Source organism: Propithecus coquereli, unplaced genomic scaffold (genome assembly GCF_000956105.1).
Source record: "Propithecus coquereli isolate 6110/MARCELLA unplaced genomic scaffold, Pcoq_1.0 Scaffold218, whole genome shotgun sequence".
Classification (NCBI taxonomy): domain Eukaryota; kingdom Metazoa; phylum Chordata; class Mammalia; order Primates; family Indriidae; genus Propithecus; species Propithecus coquereli.
Genome location: NW_012146967.1, coordinates 3684392 through 3706674, shown reverse-complemented (window position 1 = coordinate 3706674; position 22283 = coordinate 3684392). Strand labels below are relative to the sequence as shown.

Genomic DNA, 22283 nt, shown 5'->3' with positions numbered 1-22283 from the left:
AATTAATTAATTTCCATATATAAGAAGATGGCAAACCTCGGGTAAATAATAACAATCAAAATAATACAATGAATAAGATGTGTACAATATACATGGAAAAATGGTAGTAAGATAACAATAATAAGCAACGTTTATTAGGCACTTATCACGTACCAGATACAGCTTGAAGCATTTAATGTGGATTATCTCATTCAATTCTCAGAACAACAAGTTAGTGCTGTGATGATCTTTTGCAGAGGAGGAATTTGAGAAGAGAGACTAACGGTAGAGTGGCGGAAGCAGGAATTGGGCCCTTCAGCCTGGCCAGGGCCTGGGCTTTTAACCCTCCCTGGAAGTGCAGCCACATAACAACACTGCGTGCTGATTTAGGAAAGACTGAGGTACAATGTTGTGTTTGCCTCAAAGGAGATTTGCATGTATCGCTGCCAGTTGCCTGAGGCACTGTCAGTCCTAATCGCTTTGAATTAAATTCTGCACTTGAGGGCTGTCAGATTTAACAGGTAGCTGGAATTCAGACCATACACCTTGTGTGGTACAACTTGAAGGCGCTAATTCTCAGGGAAGATCTCCCCACCCCTACTTCAGTGGCCATGAAGGTAAAAATCAATGTGTTTCCTATTCTTCCCTTCCATGCAGTGCAGTTTATTTCTAAATGACCTTGATACAAAGAGTATACAATTTGGGGTTCCAACCACGCAGGTGTCCTCTCTTGGACTCCTCAGTAAGCCGGGCCACGGACCTGCGGCCCCCCAGGAGTGCAGCAGTGAAAGCAGAAGTTCCAGAGCTGCTGCCCTCAGGGCAACACTTGGTAGAATTACTTATGTTCTAATTTTCCAACTCAGACTTTTAATTTTTGTAGCTTTGTTTTCATGCCCACTCAAGTTTTACACACACACACACACACACACATATAATTTCTTAGCTTTTTAAAAAGTTTTCACTTTGAGGGTTTTGGGGGTTACCTAGTTGACCACGGTACCTGAAGTAGAAATCCCCGTCTGTCCTCGAGGTCAGTCCACATTCTCAAGGACATTGTTCTCAGCCCACCGTTGTTAATGTTTGGGTTCCTCTACTGTAGGTTACCTGCCACCTGTGCTTTGTTCTTCATGCCGTTTATCATGGGGTACTTATTTGTTAAATACCTTTGGTGCGGGACTGTTGGTCACACGTCTGACTTTCCTCCTGTGGTGTGAAGTTCATGTGGAGGGCTCTTCTGCTCCTTCCTCCACGTCCCGATTGTTGGCATGTGCTTGCAAGTAATTGACTCTAACCACGTGTTTGTTTTGGTTGTCCTTGTTGTTTTGCTACAGGGTCTCACTCTGTTGCCTGGGGGTAGAGTGCAGTGGCATCATCTTAGCTCACTGCACCTTCGAATTGCTAGGCTCGAGCAGTCCTCCTGCCACAGCCCCCAGTTAGCTGGAACTACAGCCACACACGAGGAACTACAGCCAGCACACAAGGCTAATTTTTTCATTTTTTGTAGAGATAGAGTCTGTCTGCTGCCCAGGCTTGTGACCAAATGTTTGAATGCAGAAGTCTTGGGAAGGATTCTGAGGCTTTTTTCAACTCAACTGGGGAGAGTCCCAGGAGCAGTTACCTTTGTCTGTTGTGAACATAAAAAGGAGTGATAATTTATGTTCTGAGTATTTGTCAACTCTTACTTAAGGAAGAATTCCCAACCTGTAGAGAATGAATGGATCACAGGGCAAAAGGCCTTATCCTGAAGATTGAGCATTTGGGAAAAGATCAGATAGGATAAAGGTTTATCTTTAGAAACAGGAACATTAAACAAAACTAGAAGAAAAATACAAAAAACTTGGTCTAAGGGTAAGGAAGTTTTCTTTATGCTCCAGAGAAATGGAAAAAAAATTTAAAGGAAAACTTCAGTAGGTTTGATAAATTGGAATAGAAAAAAATCAAGGGCTAAATTCTGAATAAACAGCCCCAAACAAAATGAAATGGCAAGTGATTAACTGGGAAAATTATACTCAAAACAGATATAGCATATAACACATAAAGAGCTCTTACAAATACATAGGAAAAATAGATAAATGGAAACATGAGTATAGGATAAGAATGAAGGAATTTACAAAAGAAATGCAAATGATAAAATATGGAATAATATAACAACATTACTAAATATTCAGAGAAATAGGAAATAATATTTTTATATTTAAATGGCAAAGACTTTAAAATGTTTGTTACCTTTTACTGGCAAGGATCCACTAGGACCAACTTTCATGGAAGCGTCTGTCGTAAATGAGTATCGGAATAGCCTTTCTTTTTAATATTTTGGCAATGTCTATCAAGATTCTTCAAAAAATATATAGCATCTGTGATGCACAAGTTCTTTGCCCTGAGGAAATAGAGATGGAATCAAAGGATTTCATCAAGGTATTATTTGTTTGCAATAGTAATCCTTAGATACAACCTAAATCCCAATAGTGGTGAAAGGGTAGATAGATTATGGTACCTCTTCACATTGGGATATTTGAAGCACTTCAAAATCATTTTTTAAATAAGATTTTTATTGATTTAATAACAAAGTTGAAGGTTGCTTGAATAAATGAAACAGGAAATATTTGTGATGTAATATTAAGTTAAAGGATACAAAACGACTCCCCCCCCAAAAAAAAATTTTTAATGATGTCTCTATAGTTATATAATTATCTAAGAAGGAAGATCATATGGCAGTGTTTAATGTTACCTCTGGGTACAGGTATTCTAATGTTTCTTTTTCCTTTGATTGCGTTTTACAAAATTTTTATAGTACAATTTTTTAAAATGTGTTTTTCCCTAGACTTTGAAAGGGACAGAGGGAGGGAAGGAAGGAGAAAGTAATGACTTCAAACAGATGGGTAACAGGAATAGAAACCCTGCGTGGGGCGGCACTGCGTGTTCAGGGGTGTCTGAACGCAGTGTAAGATGGGATCCAGCCCGCCTGGGTGTGAAGGGGGCTGCCTTGGGGGAGGTCATTTCTGTAAGAGGGGCTCACTGGTGAGAATCTGGTTAAAGAATATAAAGAACGTCTCACGGCTTTGTGTGCACTACAGCACCCACACTTTCTACCTGGCTCATATTTGAGGTGTCTTCCTGGGACACAGAAGGGAGCACCGTGGGGAGAGGTCCCTAGGACTTGCTTTTTGCATCCTTTTGCAACCACAGCGATTTCCCTCCTTGCATTCTCTATGCAGTCGGTTTCCTAGCCTCTTATACGGTGATCTCATATCAATTAGATTGTTTTTGGTTGCAAGTTTAGAAAAAGGAAATAACACGAGTAAAAGTGGCTTACGCAATCTATTCATTTCTCTCATACAGCAACAAGCCCGTTGGTTGCCAGTTCCGGGACTGGTGGTGGTTGTCTTGGGGAGTCTCTTGGACTCTTTGTGGTCACAGGGGGAGGTTGTAGTGAATCCAGCAGTCAGCTCCTCCCAGGACAGAGGGGAGGAAGAGAGAGAGCCTTACTCTCACATTCATATATTCATTCTCTCTCTCCAGAGGGACTCTTCCTCCCCACCCCCCGATCTTGCAGGAGACACCCCGCGGGTGCACTGGCCAGGATCCTGTCTCAGGCACGTGTCCTGTCTACAGGGAAGACTGAGAAAGAGAGTGACCCTTTCTGTGTGTGTGCGCACCTGTGTGTTTTCATGCTCTCAGGAGAGAATTGGAAGTTTAGCTGTGGGTAGGCAACCAACAGAGTCTCTCACATTTCCTTTGGAGGTTTATTGTAAGAAGAAAATGCCTCCTTAGGAAGCAGGATAATAGATATGTGTACGTGTTGCTTTCCTCTGCTCTCTCTTTTTAATCTGTGACTTCTGAGTTAGCCAGTTTGGAGTTTGAGTTGCATGACGCCGTTAGGATGTCTGCGGCACTGAATACGTACGTGGGGAAGGTCCCAGCCCCTCCAAGATCAAGGCGGGTGGACTGCCATAGCGTTTCCATTTTCTCAGTAGTACAAGGAAGCCAGCTGGCTTGGAAAACCTGGCGCCAATTCTAATTAATAGGTAGCTGCATTCTCACCTGATTAACAGGAGGTAACTCAGGTCTGTACTTTGGTAGAAATCAGTTAGTAGATAAGGATTTGCTGAATGTGCACTATTCCAGGAGAATTCGGACGTAGAAAAGCTAATATCTTCTCCAAGAATAAGTGAAAATGAATGAAATGGGGAACAGCACAATGCCATTCAGTTACCAGCGGATAGTTGGGGATGAATTCACAGAAGTGGGACTTTGAGCTGGGCCTTGGGGGCCACTGTGATATCCAGAAGTGGAGAGTGACAGAGTGGGTGTTCCCCATGCTGGGTACGTCCTAGTCAAGAACATGGAAGGTCTGAGGAGGAGCTGAAGAGAAGGTGTGAGAGCGTTTTGTCCTGCGGTATGAATTAATGACAGGCTTCCGTTGCCTAAAGAAGAGAGTACCTGCTCCCAAGCAAGACTCCTTTGCCTGCTTAGATCTGCTGAGCTTCGCTATAATGGTTCATATCCTTATCGTTAAACTTTTTCTGACAAAAAAGAAAGAAATACATTTCTTCTTTTTATACCATCTTTCTTCCTTCTGTTCTTCACTTACGAAGGGGACACATTTTTGATAGTTGAGGATAATCCAAATCTCTAAAACTATCACCCAGGACTGCTAAAGGTGCCCAAAGGAAAAAAAAAAAAATGAGTTAATTTTTATCTTCTAGGCTTTGGTATCCACATAATATGTCCATATTTTAATTAAAAACAAGCAAACAAATCGAATGCCTACTGTTTGCATCTTGGGCAGCGCTAGGGGAGTTTCCAAGGTAAAAATGGTGAATCTCTACAACAAAAGATGCTTATGTAGGGAGATGTCTGTGTGCCCCAGTGAGCTACCCACAGACTAAACAAGGCGAAAGAAGTATGTAGTGGATGAGTGGGGACCTAACTGGCCTTGTATTTGGAAAATTGAACTTTCATTTTACAGTATACGGAATCCAGTTTAAAATCAATGAGCCTGACCTATTCAGTGCATTCGAGGGCAGAAGATGGAGCTGAATGGCACAGGCGTTGTTAAATGCCTTCCTGAGGTTCTGTTTTTCTTATTTATAGGATAACTAGCAATAGGATGCCAACTCTGTGTCCCGTGACGCATTGCTAATATGAGCGAATAAGCCCAACACCCTGACGGCCTGACCTTAATGTTCTCAAGTCCAGTGACCGAGTGACAATGTGGATCCTGAGGGCAGTAGACGTGGTGGATGAGTAGAAAATCACGAAAGAATAAGATTGGTAATCTTCTCCAGACTTACCATTTTACCCTGTGACAGTTCCCAAAGAGAAGGTACAAAAGTGTTTGCTGCCTTCATCCTATGCAGGTGACTATAGGAGAAGCAGGTTGATTTGAACAGCTGACTTGTCAGGGTTTGGACACGTTGGATGTGGCAGACAGGTGAATCTGGGATGTGGGAGAGAGGGATCACATGCGACTCCTAGAATTCTGGAGCAAGTTGGTGGGTGCACGGTGGGGGAGGGATGGAGAAGACTGAGGAAGGAGCAAGTTTTAGCAGGAAGAGCAGGAGTTCTATTTGCCGTCTAGACGTCCACTTAGAGCTGGCAGGTGGGTAGTATAATCTGTGCCACTAGAGCTGGCCAGAGTGGAGAAGTGCTCATACTTGTTGCCACATATCCCCTGGGGGCAAAATTGCCCCTGTATTAGAAACTGACAAAATTCAGGGTGGCCTCACTGTCTAGGCAAGCACTGTGATTCTTTTGAAGGCAATGAGGTGGGAAATTGAAGCCAGTGAAGTCAGAGACCAGTCAAATGGATTTATGTCCTTTTATTCCCAGCCACATGAACCATATGGTGTTGTATGCACTGGACACCTCACCTGTGGACACAGTGGTGATGGCTATTCCTAACTCTCTTTCCTCCTTTGGGACACTGAGAGGCCACATTCTCTTTCTTCTCCTATTGAAGCATGAAAAGCAAGGCAAATAAACAAAATATCTTTGTTTATTTCAAAACAAGGATAACTTTGAGTAGGAAACTTGGAAACATTTTAGATTTTCATCCCTTGTACCATTTCACCAGCTTGAATTTGGGAAAAGGTGCCCATAGTTATCTAAATGTGAGTTTTTTTGCCTAAGAACAGTAGAGGATGCTTTACCACCTATTACTTCCATCTGTTTCCCGTGATAAAGCCCAAGCATTAAGTGGTGGTGTCAGAGGCCCTCAGCCTCATAACAGCGATTTTCCTGCAGGTCAGAAGGGGTAAGTTTTAACTCTACCACCTATAAGCTGTGCAATTTGACACAATGATGTTTTTGAGTCTTCGTTTCCTACATGTGAAATGGAGATATGAATCCCTTCCTTGCTTAATTCACAGACTTATTTCAAGCATCAAACGAAATGATAGGTGGAAATTTGCATCACAAGCTAGAAAATGCTGCACATACCTCATTATTACTATTATCATCATCATCCCTATTATCACTTTTGAAAGGTGGACATCTTCACAAACCAACCTGTTAAATATCCTCTTGTATGCTCGACTTCCTGGGCTAAAAACTCATCTAACTAGGATATTTTCATTGGATTTAACCACTCAGCCAGGCTGAATTCAAGAACCCCAGTGGGTTTTAAATCTGCTCACTACTGGCTAAATAATATGTTTGAAGAGAAAATAGCAAGCAGTGATCAACATCTTATTCATAGGCATAATAGCATTGCCGAAACTCCCCGTTCTCATCCCCTATTATTATTAACACGGTGTTATTACTTAATGTACATTGTGTCCCAGGGTGTGCCTGTTGCCTTTGCATTATATATAGAGTGCGTATGTGTATATATGTGTGTGCGCGCGTGTGTGTGTATATATATATATAATATTAATCCATAAGCCCTGCCCTCCCAAACCAGCCATTATGAAGGAGGAGAGAAAATCACACGTGTTGACAGAGAGGTAAAGGACTAGCGTCTCGAGCTCACAGGCTGTGATCAGGCTCAGGCCTTTATTCCACTTGTCACGTAATGAAACCTTCCTTCCTTCTAGACTTGGAATGAACCGGCGGCTCAGTTCTGTCAGGCACTCCGCTGGTACTTCCCCGTGCACCATCCCGCTTCAGTCCGACAGAACAAGGAGGCAGCTTCGTGTCTGCTTCACACACGCAGCCCCGGAGACTTGGAGAAGGGGACGGACTGCATCCCAACGTGTGCTTTCAAACGCTGAGCGCAGTGCGCCTGCCGTTATTCCATGCTGCTTCCAGATCAAGGAGGCTTAACTATTCCCGGGGAATTGCAGAATTACACCATGCAGAAACTCGGCGATGTCTGTGCAAACAACAGAAAAGAAGTCAAGTTACAGAGTTAAGCATAAAGTGGGGTCTTGATTTTCCCTAGTTAGAATTTTTCGGTTGGTTCATTTCCCCCAACTGCTGTGTACCTCAGGCTCAATTGCACATGAGAGGCACTTGATAGGTGTTAGGAAAACAGAACAACACCCCCAAAACAATGCTAGGTGCCATCTGGGTTGCACATTGGCATCACTTGTCATCTTTATCAAACTAAAACAAGCAGCAATGCCAGGCCCCACCACTAGATGTCCTAATTTAGTTTTTCTTAGTGGCCCCTGAGATTCCACTGTGCGGCCAGTGCTGGACTGTGGTTCCAGCTGGTCTTCCTCAGTATCCTGGAGGACACCCAGACTCCAGCGGGCTTCTGCTCCGGACCCTCCCTAGTGTTCAAATGCTGACCATTAGTTTTAGAAGGCTGAGCATCAGAGGCTGAGATTTTCCTTGGCACACTCTTCAGGTGGTAGAGAACAGAAGTTAAGAATCCATTGTATTAATAACAATCTTTTTGGATCTGGACATATTTTTTTCAAGTTACCTTTTGTGTTTTTTATTTTTGGTGTTAACAGTTTTCTCAGTAGAATGTTATTGGCCACTTACAGTCCTGTAGAGACTGGAGAAACATTCGTACTGAGAAAGTGTTTGTACTGCAAGGAAGAGGTGATTTTTCCTTAGTTGTATTCGTTGTAACTGTGTTGGTTCATGTCTGCCAAAAATAGGAGTTCATTCTAGTGGTCACTTTCGTCTTTTCTAATCTTGCTTTCCATTTTTGGGCACAGTTTTGCTCCATCCCAAGCATTTCAGTAAAGAATTTGCATATAACTTTCATTGCCCAGTGATCATTTCAGTGTTATATTTGATGATTAAGATTTTTGGAAAGAGGCAAATTTGATTTTCAATCCCAGCTCCTGTGATTCTTTATACTTGTGTGATTTCTTTGATGTCGACTTTATGGGGTTGTTCAAATTAAAAGATAATATTTATAAATTGCTTTAGTACAGTGTTTGTTACATAGTAAGCATTCAACAAATGTGATATTATTATCATAAATATAATATTAATAATCTCTCCCTTTTAACTGGGATCTTCTAAGAAACAGGAACATTTTGCATTTGCTGCTCTTTCCTCACTGTCTAGTACAGAATTCGGAACACACAAAGAATGTTTAGATAAATGAGTCACTTTTAGAATTAGGTGATCTTTTTTTTTTTTTTTTTTGAAAGGAGATTTACAGCATTAGGAATTCCTTTGATCTGTAGCCAAATCCCCAAGTGGAAGTAAAGGCATAATGGAATTATCTTGTACCATGTACCATCTTCTGTAGTACTTTCTCAGGGTGACATTCTTTTCCTTCTGCATTCTCATGTGTGATAAATTCTAAATCTCGACAGGTTAGACAGCTATCCTCAAAATTGGGTTTCCTTGACAACCATCATATTAAATAGCAAGGGCCTGTTGTGGGGGGTGAATGTCAATATAACCACAGTGTAAGTCTTCCGAAGCAGGGCTTCAAGGTTAAGGTTAAAATAGTTGAAATTGCAGTAAGACCTTTGGTTAATGTTTATTAGATGTATTACAGGAGCTGAGTGAAGCTGTCATCTATTCCGGGTGACCAGGGATAGAGGCTCATCTAGGTTGTCAGCCAGAAGAAATCCGGACTGCCATTGACAAGCTGTTCCTATGGTTCTTTTTACTACCCCAAGAGAGTTTTGCCTTCCATGTGTTGTGAAAGAAAACGGTTTTTAAACCAGCCAGAAATTAATTACCTCTGGTTCATCCTCCTTAACCCTCTTTACCTGCTTGAGAGTTGATTCCCATGTGTCCCATGTGCTTAGAGTGAAATTCACCTGCAAGGTGGATCCCTGCAGCTGGGAACAGAGATTGTCACAGGCAAGGGCTTCACCTACAAAGTGCTACGAAGCCCTCTGCATATGGAAAGCAAAGCGCTTCATTAATGCAGAGCAGTGTGGTGCCTCTTTAATTGCAGGCTGTGTGGCTGCCCTTTCGGTGGGTCCCTGTGTGGGGGGTGGTAAGAGTGGAAAGCAGGAATGGGGACGAGAGAGAGAAATTGCTCCCCAAATCTCCAGATGAACTTGACAACAGAGAAGTGTGTTTTCTGATTCAGCTGCCTTCGGCTGAATTCAGGAAGACCGGAAGAACTGCTGGATTCAGCAGATGCTAATATCTGGAATCAGGTTTTTGCTGTATTCGTGTGCTTTTGCACACTTCTCTCTTTTGTGGCTAGTTTTGTGTCGTATGAGCCTCTAGAGCAGTGATTCTCCACCTCTTTTTTAAAATTATCACATACACCCCACAGGCCTTTTAGACTCCCCTCCTCAATTAAATTCCATGAGATTTTAATACCAAACCATTGGACTATCTGATTTTTTTTTTTGTTTTTTGCTTCCACAAGAACCAATTTTTGCTCCTTTTAAGAATGAATGTGGCCAGGCACCGTGGCTCATGCCTGTAATCCCAGCACTTTGGCAGGCCAAAGTAGGAGGATTACTTGAGGCCAGGAGTTTGAGACCAGCTGGCCAACACAACAACAGTCCATCTCTACAAAAAATAAAAAAAACAGCCAGGCATGGTGGTGCATGCCTATAGTCCCAGCTGCTCGGGAGGCTGAAGTGGGAGGATTGCTTGAGCCCAGGAGTTCAAGGCTGCAGTGAGAGCTGCTATGGTTGAGTCACTGCACTCCAGCCTGGGTGACAGTGAGACTCTGTGTCCAAAAAAAAAAAAAAGAATGCATACAGTAATAATAGAGTACATTTATGGTAATGGGGAAACAAAAATCTTTTTTCCCCCTTACGTTTAACAGCAGAATGATTATCTCCATTTTTAGCACTTTCAGCAAGAGTTAAATATAATTATATATATATATGTATTATGTAGATATACCTATATATACACACGTACATATACAGTCAGCCCTCTGTATCTGTGGGTTCCGAATTCACAGATTCAACAAACTGAGGATCAAAAATATTTGGAAAAATATATAGATGCTTATGTCTGTACTGAACATGTACAGATTTATTTTCTTGTCATTGTTTCTTAAACAGTTCGGTATAACAGCTATTTACATAGCATTTACATTGCATTAGGTATTATAAATAATCTAGAGATGATTTAAAGTATGCAGGAGGATGTGTGTAGGTTTATGCAAATACTACTCCATTTTACATCAGGGACTTGAGTGTCTGTGGATTTGGGTATCCTCAGGGGTCCTGTAACCAATCCCCGTGGGTACCGAGGAACGACAGTGAGCACACACACACATGTATCCACATACGCACATAGAACTTCGAGGTAGAGTTGGGGGACCCAGCTGAACCAGCCCATCTTCTCTCTAGGCCTCACTCTTGCCCTGAGGTTGCCAGTGATGTCTTTACACGACAGGCAAATACACATGTACAGACAGAGACCGCAGATGGATAGGTCAGGACAGACACTGATAAAACACCGTGCCATCTGGCTTAGAACTAGAACACCAAAGCCACCTGTATGTCTTCGCCATCCCATCCCCCAGCCTCTCCCACTCCCACCGCTATTAGGATGAACGACTATGCTGCATGCTGTGATGATGCTTTTTGAAATTATTTGTTATGTCTCCCCAAACGGTGCTGTTATTCCCTCAAAGCAGTCACCTGGCACAGAGCCTCAGACTTGCAAGTCTCTGAATTGTTTGTTGGATGAATGAATGAATGACAAATGAATGAAGCGGGTTTACCAGTATGTCCCCGTTAGGAGGAATGGTTCTCAATAAGCATTGTTTGTGTGACTGTATTGTTTTGCTTTTTCAAAACTATTCACTGAGTGCCTTCTGCGTCAGACGCTATGCTAAGTATGCACACATAAATACATACTGTGCCCTGTAATAAGAATTGCAGCTTCTAAAAATATTAAGTCCAGGCTACACAGGAGCTAATGCAGTTTTCTCCTCAGTGCATTGAAAAATCTATTAGTTAAGAAGGCAGCTATATTTCAGGAAATTAAACCACTGTAACAGTCCAGTTCACAAATCAGAACTCCCAGTGCTTTGAAATGCTCCATTTCATAATATAAAGTACTGAGGGATGTGCAGGCAATCCGTAAATGCTCCAGTGACCAATCCCCTTAAGCTTTGCAAAGCTAAATAGAGGATGCCTCTTGCCAGGCGACGAGAGAGGAAGGGGTTTTGTGCCACCGACGTGAGGACGGATGTGTTTGTAGATCCACGTTCACCTGAACTCACTGTGCCTTTGTCATCACTCTAGAATTACTTATGTTTGTGGACGGTGGTTTCTCGGTAGATTTCTGAATCATGAGCATTTTAGGTGGAAGCCAGATGATCTTATTTGAGGTTAGGGTTGTATGCGCTGAATACATGTTCATTGATGCTTAGGGGAGATTGCTGTCACCTGCAAAGACCAGCTTCGAGGCTCTTACAAGGTTTCCTTCTAAGTTGCGAATGTAGAAAGACGCGACATATGTAATTCAGCTCTCCTGTTGATGCTGGTTACTAAGAATTTCACTGTAGCTGACCTAGCGCTGCTTTTATTGAAGCAGGATTTCCGAGTTTAAAAAGAAGTACGGCCAGGAAATCTTCTTGATCTCAGAGTCATAAACTACCTATGAGGTACAGAGATATGTGAAGAATTACTCCTAATCTTACATCAACACTTTCTTTTATTAATCTTTGAGAAATGTCTTCTCTCCCTATACATCCAACAAAGCGTCAATTTCAGGCGGAACGTGTAAGCTTGGGGTTAGCTGATGACTTGTTTCTGAGCAGTAAGTTGGTTGTTGATGTAGTGTAAATGCGTCATCCAAGAAGACCTTGAGAAATACTGTATTCTGTGTCTCCTCACTTGACATTTCTTAGGGTGTAATCTGAGGACACCTGTTTTAGAATCACCTGGGGCGCTGCTTCAAAATACAGATTTCTGGGCCCTGACCCAGACCTAATGAATCGTCACCTCTTGGTATTATCCTGGGAATCTGCATTTTCAGTAGGCTTCCTGCAGGGTTCCGATGCCTCTCAGCTGCCTTCTGTTAATCTTTTCTCCATGAGTCACTAGAATGTGTTCTAAAAATACAGATGAGATCACATCTCTTTGCTAATGAAAATCCTCTTGCCTTCCCTACTATCTCTAGGATATTGTCCGATGCTCTTAAGCGTGGCCTACGGTATTCTCCGGCATTTGGCCTTTCCTGATATGCTGTATTCTTCTCCGTCATTCCAACTCCAGGCTTTACCGTTAAGTATATCAAACTCTAGTTATTTTACCCGCACATAGGTGTTTCTATCTCTGTGCCTTCATTGAGGCTAGTACTTCTCCTATCATACTTTTCTCCCAAAATTTGAGAAACTCAGTTTTCAATTCATTTCTCAAGACTGAATTTTAGGCTCATCTCTTTCCGACGCCTCTACTTGATTATTCTCTCTCCTTTCTTTTCTATTCCTATTTAACTGTCCTTCTGCTAGACCTCTGCTGTATACAGTGGGTTCTATACCTTTGGACTCAACCAACTTAGGACTGAACATATTTGAAAAAAGAAAAAGTATGGTTGTGTCTATAGTGAACATGTACAGACTTTTTTTCTTCTCAATAGAACAATTATTTACATAGCTTTTACATTGTATTAGGTATTATAAATAATCTAGAAACGACTTGAAGTGTATGGGAGCATGTGCGTCGGTTATATGCAAATACTACACCATTTTATATCAGGGACTTGAACATCTGTGGATTTTGGTATTCAAGGGGGGCCCTGGAACCAATCCCCCATAGACACCAAGGATGGCTCTCCTTGGCATTTATCACAATCTAGTCCATACTGTTCTATAATTACAGATGTGATACCTAATTTCCAAGATGGTACCCAGTAATCCCCATCTCCTAGTATTCATTCACACCCTTGGCTCATCCTTTGTCACGTTGCATAAACTGACTGATACAACCAGTAAGACCTTGCAGAAGTGATACCATGTCACCTCTGAGGCCAAGTTATTATAGACATCCTAGCTTGGGTGCGACATCCTCTCTTTCTCTTGGACCACTCACTGTGAGGGAAGCCAGACACCACGTTGTAAAGACACTCAAGCACCCCTCCAGGGTGGTCCACGTGGCAAGGAACTGAGGCTTCCTTTTAACAGCCAGCATCAACTGCCGGGGACCTATGAGGGAGCCATCCTAGAGGTAGATCTCACAGCCCAAAGGAAGTATGCAGATGACTGCAGACTCAGCTGACGTTTTGGCTGCAACCTCATGAGAAACGAGCAAAGAACCATCCGGCTGATGTGCTCCTAAATTCCTGACACACAGACCATGTGAGATAATAAATAACTGTTGCTGTTTTAGGCTGCTGCGTTTTGAGGCAACTTGTTATGCAGTAATGGATAGTGAATATCCACTAGGCTATAGACTACGTGAGAGCACCAGCCATGTTTTATTCATAGCGGACCCTGGCCCCTTGCCCTCCTCAGTACCTGGCTTATGTTAAGTGTTCCATAAATGTTTATTTAAATGATTTTAACAGAACTCAACTGGAGTTTCTCTTTGCTGGCAAGGATAAATACAGATGCAGATGCTTTAATAGATATGAATCTTATCTTTTGCTCTAGGTATCATTAGTAATAAATCATATGAACAATTGACAGCAATAGCCAATGCTTATATATAACCCCAGAATTCTCACAATCCCGTGGGGTGTGTGCTGTAAATGTCCCCATTTTACAGATGAAAAAACTGAGGTATGTAGAGATTTAACCACTTGCCCAGAGTGACCCAACCAGTGAATGATGGAGCCAGGATTCAAAGCCAGACAAACTCCAGTGTGTGTTGTTAACCATTTTAGAAGCTCATGCTGAACCTTATCATGTGGTGCCTTGGTTCTCCTACCTCATTTAATGCTTTTTCAAACCTTATGCAATACTGTATTATTTTATTTTCTGGGTGAGCAGATTGAGGCTTAGAGAAGTGACCTTGCCAGAGTGATGGTGGTGGAATGTGAAATTTTAATCTGGCCAGCTGGACTCCCCAGCTCATGTTCATTTCGTGGTCCTCCTCTGAGGCATCTCCCAGAGTCTCTGCCCCACCTGAGCTCCCCTCCTTCCATTCCTCAACAATTATGTTCTGAATGTACAGGTTGGTTGCCAAGACAACCACTCAGAAACAACATAAAAGGCAAGTGTCTTTTCAAACATTGTGCAGCTGGGATGACTTTTTCTTTAATTTTTGAAAACGTGTCAAGGTGATTTGTAATCCACAGAAGAATGTTGATATGGGTAAGAAATCTATTTTGAGCAATAAATATTTCCAGTATCTTGGAGGAAATCTTACAGACTACAAAGATAGTAACTCCCTAGGAAGGAAGAGGGATATGCTACTGTTATCCCTATTTTACATATGAGAAAATTAATGCCCGGAGAAATTTAGAAGCCAGGAATGCCTCACTCTAAGGCTTTTGTACCTAATTGCCCTGAAAAAAACGGCTTCTTGGTGAATGAAGATTGGTCTGGGTGGAGGCACAGGCTCAGTTCTGACCCTGCAGTGATCCAGAGAGTGGAGAGCACATCTGAATAGGCCAGTGTCCATGGGAAAAGAGGGGACGAGAGACAGAGTAGAGTATCTAGGGCTGGAGGACTGAAAGTTGGGGTCAGGGAAAGGACACCCAGACTTCGGGTGCTGGGATAATAATACCCAGCTCTTAGGCTTGCTAGGAGGATTTAAATAAGATAGTACATAGAGAGCTCTTACCACAATGCCTGATACCCAGTAAATGCTGGGTATTTTTTTCTGGTGTTACCATTACTGGGGCATCCCAATGCCTCCTGCAAATCAGCATTTTCCAGGAGAAGTGGGCCTCATTTCCTGACAAAACCAGCCTCTTCTCATGTCTTTCCCTTGTCTATCAAAGGTCAGGAACTTGGCGTCACCATGGAGACATGGCTTCCCTTCACACCTCGGGAGGTATGTCTGCAGTCCAGCCCTCTGCCTCCATGCTGTGTCACTATTCTGGTCAGGTTTTCTGAGTAACTTTTCTGTGGACCACCCAGCACCAGATGGAACCTAGAATCGCTTGCGACATCTCATAAAAACTCCCCTTAGGGTCCACCGAGTAACTGGAAGGTTCAGTAAGGTAAATTTCCCTTTGAGAACGTCTCCCAGCCACCACTGACATAAAGCCCTTAAAACTTGTATGCTCCTTTATCTAAGTGCATGAGGTAAGGTGGTAATCTTGGGCATGATTGCATTTTTGCTAATTAAAGCTTAGACCATGCTGCTTAGAATTATTAATAGCCATTGCAAGGATAATAGTCTGTCCATTAAAATAAGCCCAACTTTCATTTTTATGATCGTTTTAATTACGTGAACCCTCTGGCACGTTTATAATGATGAAGAGCATGGTAGGATATTGCTCTGCCAGGTGTTGTCGTCTCTATAGGACACTCTTGGGTAAATCTGCATGGTGCCCTGCAGGTTTGCTCAGCTTTCCTCTGAGGATGTTCTTCTCTCCATTCACCCCATGCCCTTACGTCCCTGTTGGACTGAAGTCTGCGGCAGGGTGGGAGTGAGATGGCATCAAGAGACCGACTCAAGAGGTTGCATGGGTGACCACTCCCACTGACCTTTCCTCCTCCTCAAACCAAGAATGTGCTGTGTGATTTGGATATCTATTGGAGGGGCTTTGCATTTTCCAGATTTCAGTTAGTGATTTTGCTAATCTTTCGTATAGGAACATAGGAAAAGTGATAAGTGACTTATTTCCCCTGATAAAACCATCTCTATTCCTGACTTCCCCTTTACTGTCAAAGGTTACATAATTCCCTGCTTTTACCAAGCTCAAAAACCTAAATCATCTGACCTGTGACGGTGCTGACAGACGTTCACTGGGAAGAGAGAAGTGGGCTTAGCAGAGGCCCACTGTGCACCCAGCATGAAGCCAGATGCGTGCAATCCTCCCTGCAATACCGTGAACTGCATACTATAAGCCCCCATTTTGCAGATGAGAAAACTAAGGCTCATGGAAGTTTAAGTGACTTTCCTAAGGTCACACAGCTCATTAGAAGTGGAATCAGTTCTAAAGCCAAACCACGCCTCCTCCATTGTACTCTACTGACCCGGGACGTTAGCAATTATGGACACTTCTGCTCCTAGGTGAGAAAAATGTCAAGGGTAGGATTTGAACCTAGGCCTGGCTGACTTCATGGTCATGCACATTCATCAAACTATTTTTGAGTAATTACTATGTTGTTGCCACAGTAAAATAAAGAAATCATCCCTGCCTAAGGGAGTTGCAGTCAAGCGCAGGAGAGAGACATGGAAAGTTAAACACAGTGTGGTACCCTGCTGTGCTAGAGGGAGGGAACAGCTTGTTTTTGGAGCCTAACCCAGCCTGGGGCAGTGGGGAGGTGGTGACGGGGGCAGTGACTTCTAAGCTGAGACTTGCAGGAAGAGCAGAGTGTGGAGAGAGGAAGAGGACAAACATGCCAGATGTCACACTACCTCTGAGAGGATGAGCCTTTTATTATATAATAGGCATACCTGTTTCTTACCACAAGTGCTTTCCCCCAGATTCCTTAGTTTTCCACCCTTTCTGTGGCTTTCTTTCTGAATACAAACTCATCCGAATGCCTCCTTCACTTCTGATTGAACATTTGGGCTTACTTGATTATGTATTAAGTTGGGGACCTGGAGTGACATTCAGGCCTGGGCTCATGTTGAGATTAATTTATTCTTGTAGTCTTCCTGTTCTGCGATGCATCTGAGAGCCTCACATGCGTGTTAAAAATAAAGCTGAGAGTCAGGGCAATCTAATTAGACGGCTTAACCCAACACTCTGGTGTTCGATCTCCACCAAGCTCTCCTGCTTTGATGGTAACCAAAATAGATTAGTAAGTTAATCAAAGGTCTGATTAAATAGCACGGCTCTGCAGCATGGCCTGATGATTGCCAAGCTTCAGTTCAGGCAAATTGTCCGGGGAGAGAAGAAACCGAGCTGAGTTCCAAAGGCCAGTGCTTTCATGAGGAAGAGTTTTATAATGTACACTGGAGGGAATTACTCGCTAAGTCCTCAGATCTGAAGGTGACAGCTAGTCAGGAAGCTGACTCCAAAAGAAGGAGAATGCGTTTGGGGAAAGAATACAAACCTTCCCCTGGCAGATTCTGTTGATAGCTTTGCATCTTGCCTGGTGTGGGATGGTAGACAAATCAGTCTCCTTCCTCTGCCTGCCTGCCATTGGTTACTCAGTCCGTCCGTCTGTCCATCTATCCCAGATATGTGTTTTGCACCTAGTATGTATAAGGCATTGTGCTTTGATCTTGCCATCATTTGTTTAATTTCTGTCCTGTGTCAACAGTTGGACTCTGCTGGTTATATTAGGTTTATCCCTCCAGATCTCTCGCCCTTCTCCTCCTCTTTGTGCCCCATGAGGCTGACACGTAGAGATCTTGTCCCCCATCTCACTTTCCCTGTGGCTTCCATATGGGTTGGCTAGAGGGACACCCTACCAGGAGATCGGTGGGCAGGAGCAGAGTGAGGTTGAGATTTTTTTCCCTGTTCTATCCTGTGGGTTGCCACGGGTTGCCTGTGCTGCTCGACTGAAGGTTGCTGCCCCTGCTAGGTGGCCTTATTCACATGGCCACCCCCTCTGGTTTCCAACAGCTATGGCCTTGGCCCTTCTGGCCTAGGGGTGGTAATGGCCCCAAGTACTCTCCGCCTCCCTGAGTAACCGCACGGTCTACGTTACTGCCCCTAATTCTGCATACACTTACATAAATAGTCCCTTTAGACTCCTTTCCTTTCCTTAGACTCCCCAGTGTGAGTGTGCTCTCTGATCCCGCCCACATCCTCAGTGATACGATGAAGTAAGCACATGTAAGTAACTGCCATTTACAAATGGCAGAAGCTCAGAAAGGCCGAGCAAACCTGTCCAAGGTGACTGGCAATTAAGTGACGATACTGGAATCTGAATTCAGGTGTGTCCGACTCCAGAACCCAAGGTCCTGTGCTCTCCTATGTCCCATAGACCCCCGCATTCAGTATGCAGCATTAAAAGAAACATCAGTATGGAAATATTTGGAATAAGGTGGGGGCTTCTGTTTGCTGAGTGTACTTTGTGTACCAGGCTCCTGAGTCCTGCACTCCTTTAATTTCTGCACCAACCCTGTGATACAGGCATCATCTCTGTTTTACAGGTAAAGAAACCGAGGCTCAGAGAGATCAAACTCTGGAGTCTAGCTTTGAGCTCCTGTCCCTTTTCCCTCCTCCATGCTGCCTGGGTACAGGGTGACAGGGACTCCAGACATGGTGATTCTCGTCCTTGATACTCACACAGGGTGAATGGTTCCGTCCATCCCTGTGTTTCCTTTTTCTTTTTTGGTCAAAACTGTGCTCACGTAAGCAAAGGACCTTTGCAAAACCGAGAATACGGAGTAGCTAAACGAGGTTCCCAGATAAACCTGCAGGTGAAAGCATCACATGGAGTGGGTTTGAGAGACGGAGCAGGTCGCAGGCGCGGGCATGGGGAGTCCTTCCGCGTCGCATCCTACACCCCTCCTGGGCTCCTGTTTCTCCACCGTCACCACACCAACCAGATCATGGTATGTTTGCAAAGAATGTGGTGCCTAGTTTTTTTTTTTTTTTTTTTTTTTACAGTAGTAGTAGTTGCTCATTTTAAAAAGTTGGAAAGAGTGTATCAGTTAAATTTATGTGTGTGTGTGTGTATATACACATAAATATTTGTGTTCACAGAGAAAGAGAGAAACTCCCATCAGTCCCAAATGATCACTATTAGTAATCCGATATCTTGCTTCCATTTCTTCTTCCCCTGCATAAATTCTAGTGAATGTGTCCTCATGCTGTCTTGTGACACATAGTGGTTTTTAAACAAAAGCAATTTTAAGCTTACTTTTTTCCTCTTAACATCATATGCAAGTTTTTTTTTAATTACATCTTAATCTACATTGTGTTGAGCCATTACATAGTATGCTATCAGAAAAAAATGTATTATGATTTAATTAATAGTTCAATTTGGGGCATTTGGTTGTGATTTCTTTACTTTTATAACATGGTGATAAACATCTTTGGGAATAAAATTTCAATTTTTTTTCCTTTTTTATTTCAGCATATTATGGGGGTACAGATGATTAGGTTATGTGTGATGCCCTTGCCCTCCCTCCCCCCACCAAGTCCGAGCTTCAAGTGTGTCCATTCCCCGGGAGGCGCGCATCGCACTCATTGTTTGTGTATATGCCCGTCCCCTCCAATTTTTTGTTTTTAGATTTGACTTTAAAATAAAACAGTGTCCTCAACGTGGAATTATAAGAACAAAAGAGATGAATATTTTTGTAATCCTGATAAAGTGGCCATATTTCCCATTAAAGAGCTCTGCTATAAGTGTTAACCTCTTGAAAATAAGAAGTGTGCTTTGGATCCCGTGGGAACTCCCCACAGCAGCTAGGATGGGGCCCCTGCCCGTGGCGATCTTCATAAATGATCTTGCACATAGGAAAGCTTTTGTTATGCTGGTGTTACGTTTTATTTTTAGCCTTGCCATTTTATACCGAATGGTGCCAAGGTGTGTGGCTTGCTAACGACTCTACCCACCTGTGGGACATTGATTGTTCCATTACATCATGTGAGATTACAGTGTCAGCACCCCGTGGGTTACTCCTTTCTGGCCGTGTGTGTGTGTGTGTCGTCCATTGCTGTCAAGGTGAAGAATGTTGCATAGATTATGACCCAGGTCCTCCTTGTGGGTTTATCTGAGAATAAAGAGAAGGTAGCAATACTAATCTATTCAATCACAGCTTTAAAAAAATAAGCATAAGCTTGAACAATACCATTGTGCACTAATCTTTAATGACACAGAAATGGAATATGATTTAAAGAAATATACTTACCTAGGAACAATTAGGTACTACTTACAAAAAGTATATATAGTACGATGCAATTTTTGTACCTTTATGCCTTCTTTTTTCATATCCTTATTTTCTTCAGTGGACCTTTATAATTTCTTTAATAACAAAATTTTATTAAAAATCTCAGCATAGGGTTTGCATGTAGTAATTGTTTTAGAACTATTACTTTTTCTCTTGCTTGTTTCAGATACATTTTCTTCCAAAAAAAAAACTTCATGTGCCAAAATATAAATTACATAAACAAATCTTTTTAAAAAATTAATTCATTTATTCAGATTTTTATTGGATACTTTTTATTCCCAGCCACCATTTTTAATATTTATGTAAAGAATTAACATAGTGATTTTTTTTTTTTCCTTTCTCCAACTCCCTCTCTGCCCTGTCCTGTCTAGTCTGAAGTTTCCTGGATCCCCAACAAACATTACTCTGGGATTTATGGTCTGATGAAGCTGGTCCTGACCAAGACTCTTCCTGCCAACCTAGAGAGAGTCATCGTCCTTGACACGGACATCACCTTCGCAACCGACATTGCGGAGCTGTGGGCTGTGTTCCACAAGTTCAAAGGTAACTATAACTCTGCTCTTCTCTGATACCTTTGTAGGTGTCGGCATGCCAAGAATAGTGATTGTGTTCTTTAAAATAGGCGAGGTCACCAGATTGAGGTCATGCTAATGAAATGGTTAAGGATTTACCGATATGGTTGAATATCAGCTCTGCTTCGATTTGAAACATGTTAGAGAAAAATATGGTATTTGTTGCCTTTCTTTAGTAAATGAAGAGGTAAGGTCTATTTTCATAGGAAGAACCCAATTCAGGCTGCTTTAGAACCGATAAATATGAAATGTGTATTCTGTATGCAGACAATTGAGTGATCCCATACCTGTGTCAAGATGTGTGTTTATTGGTTTTCTCTTTTTGTCAAATGATATTTTGATTGCCAAGAAAGGCTGTGAGGTGGTGGAGATGGGTATTGATTATAGCATGTTTGAAAATGTTCTTACGGCTTTTGCTTCCGTTAATGTTGTGGTTTATCATTTCAAGGAGGTGTATATGTTTGGCTTTAGAAGACATTCTTTCTAGTCTGGTTGGTTTCTTTGTAGCTGTTAGTATAACTCTCGTTACTGCCTCCAGGTATATGAGAGTACCTGGTGGGAAATTGGGAGTCCAGTCGGTCTGTTTAACTCCAGCGTGGACACAGGAGAGAAGTGACAGGTTGGCGCAAATTTGGGGTTATTAGTTTAATACGCCTCTCCCAAATGTGTTTCCTGAAATTATATTATTTTTAAAATTCTTTTCTATATTGGATGAATATAATAAGAAAGAAATTTGATGGTGAGATTATTCTTTTTCACTTTATTTTTCATTTTTCATTTGTACTCTGGCTTCTACAATTAAAGTCTTCTCTGCCTCTTCTCTTAGCTCCTTATCCTATCACAGTGAAATACCACTTAATGAATTTTAAACCACAGCATTTTCATAAATCACTGGATGTTCCTGTTGGTTTCTGTTGCCATTCATGGACAGAGGGTAAATTCCTTGCCTGGGCATTGCCTGCATCCCTCGCAGGGCTTCTTAGGTCTGGGCTAATTGAAAATCCTCAGCAAATCAAGGTGATGACATTCTGATCCCTGGGACTCTCTTTTCCCTCATCAGGATTAAAATTTACGTTTCTTATCTGTGCCGATAATGACACTAACAAAGACATCATTTAGCAAAACTGTCGAAACCGAGTGTGTCTCACCTCCCTGATCTCTGCTTCCTCTAATGCCTGGATCTGTCCTTTCATTTCACAAACTGGGGCTGCAGGGTTTTGCCCAGAGTTGAGGTCAGAATGTGTGTGTCTTGACTTTCATCGGCTGCTCTTTCAAATTCCCCTATCATTTCTGCTTGTTTTTCTCTTCTAATCACATCGAACTCACTGGGGGCAGTTTTTCTATAATTATGTGGTGTTTTATTCATATTTTTATGCTGATGTTCAGTGTTCAGTGAGGCATTTATTCAACAGGCATTTATTGCATTCCTACTGGGTGTCAGGCCCCAGGCCTGGCTCTGGAAATA

The 22283-nt window shown here is 42.4% G+C and overlaps 1 protein-coding gene across 1 annotated transcript in view; it reads left to right on the top strand.

The window, feature by feature from the left end:
* LOC105810673 (glycosyltransferase-like protein LARGE1) overlaps window positions 1–22283 on the top strand; it is a 287436-nt gene that overhangs the window by 257814 nt on the left and 7339 nt on the right. The window contains exon 7 of the mRNA XM_012644703.1: window positions 20618–20789. Within this exon, the coding sequence (XP_012500157.1) occupies window positions 20618–20789 (172 nt within the window). The remainder of the gene's footprint in view (window positions 1–20617; window positions 20790–22283) is intronic.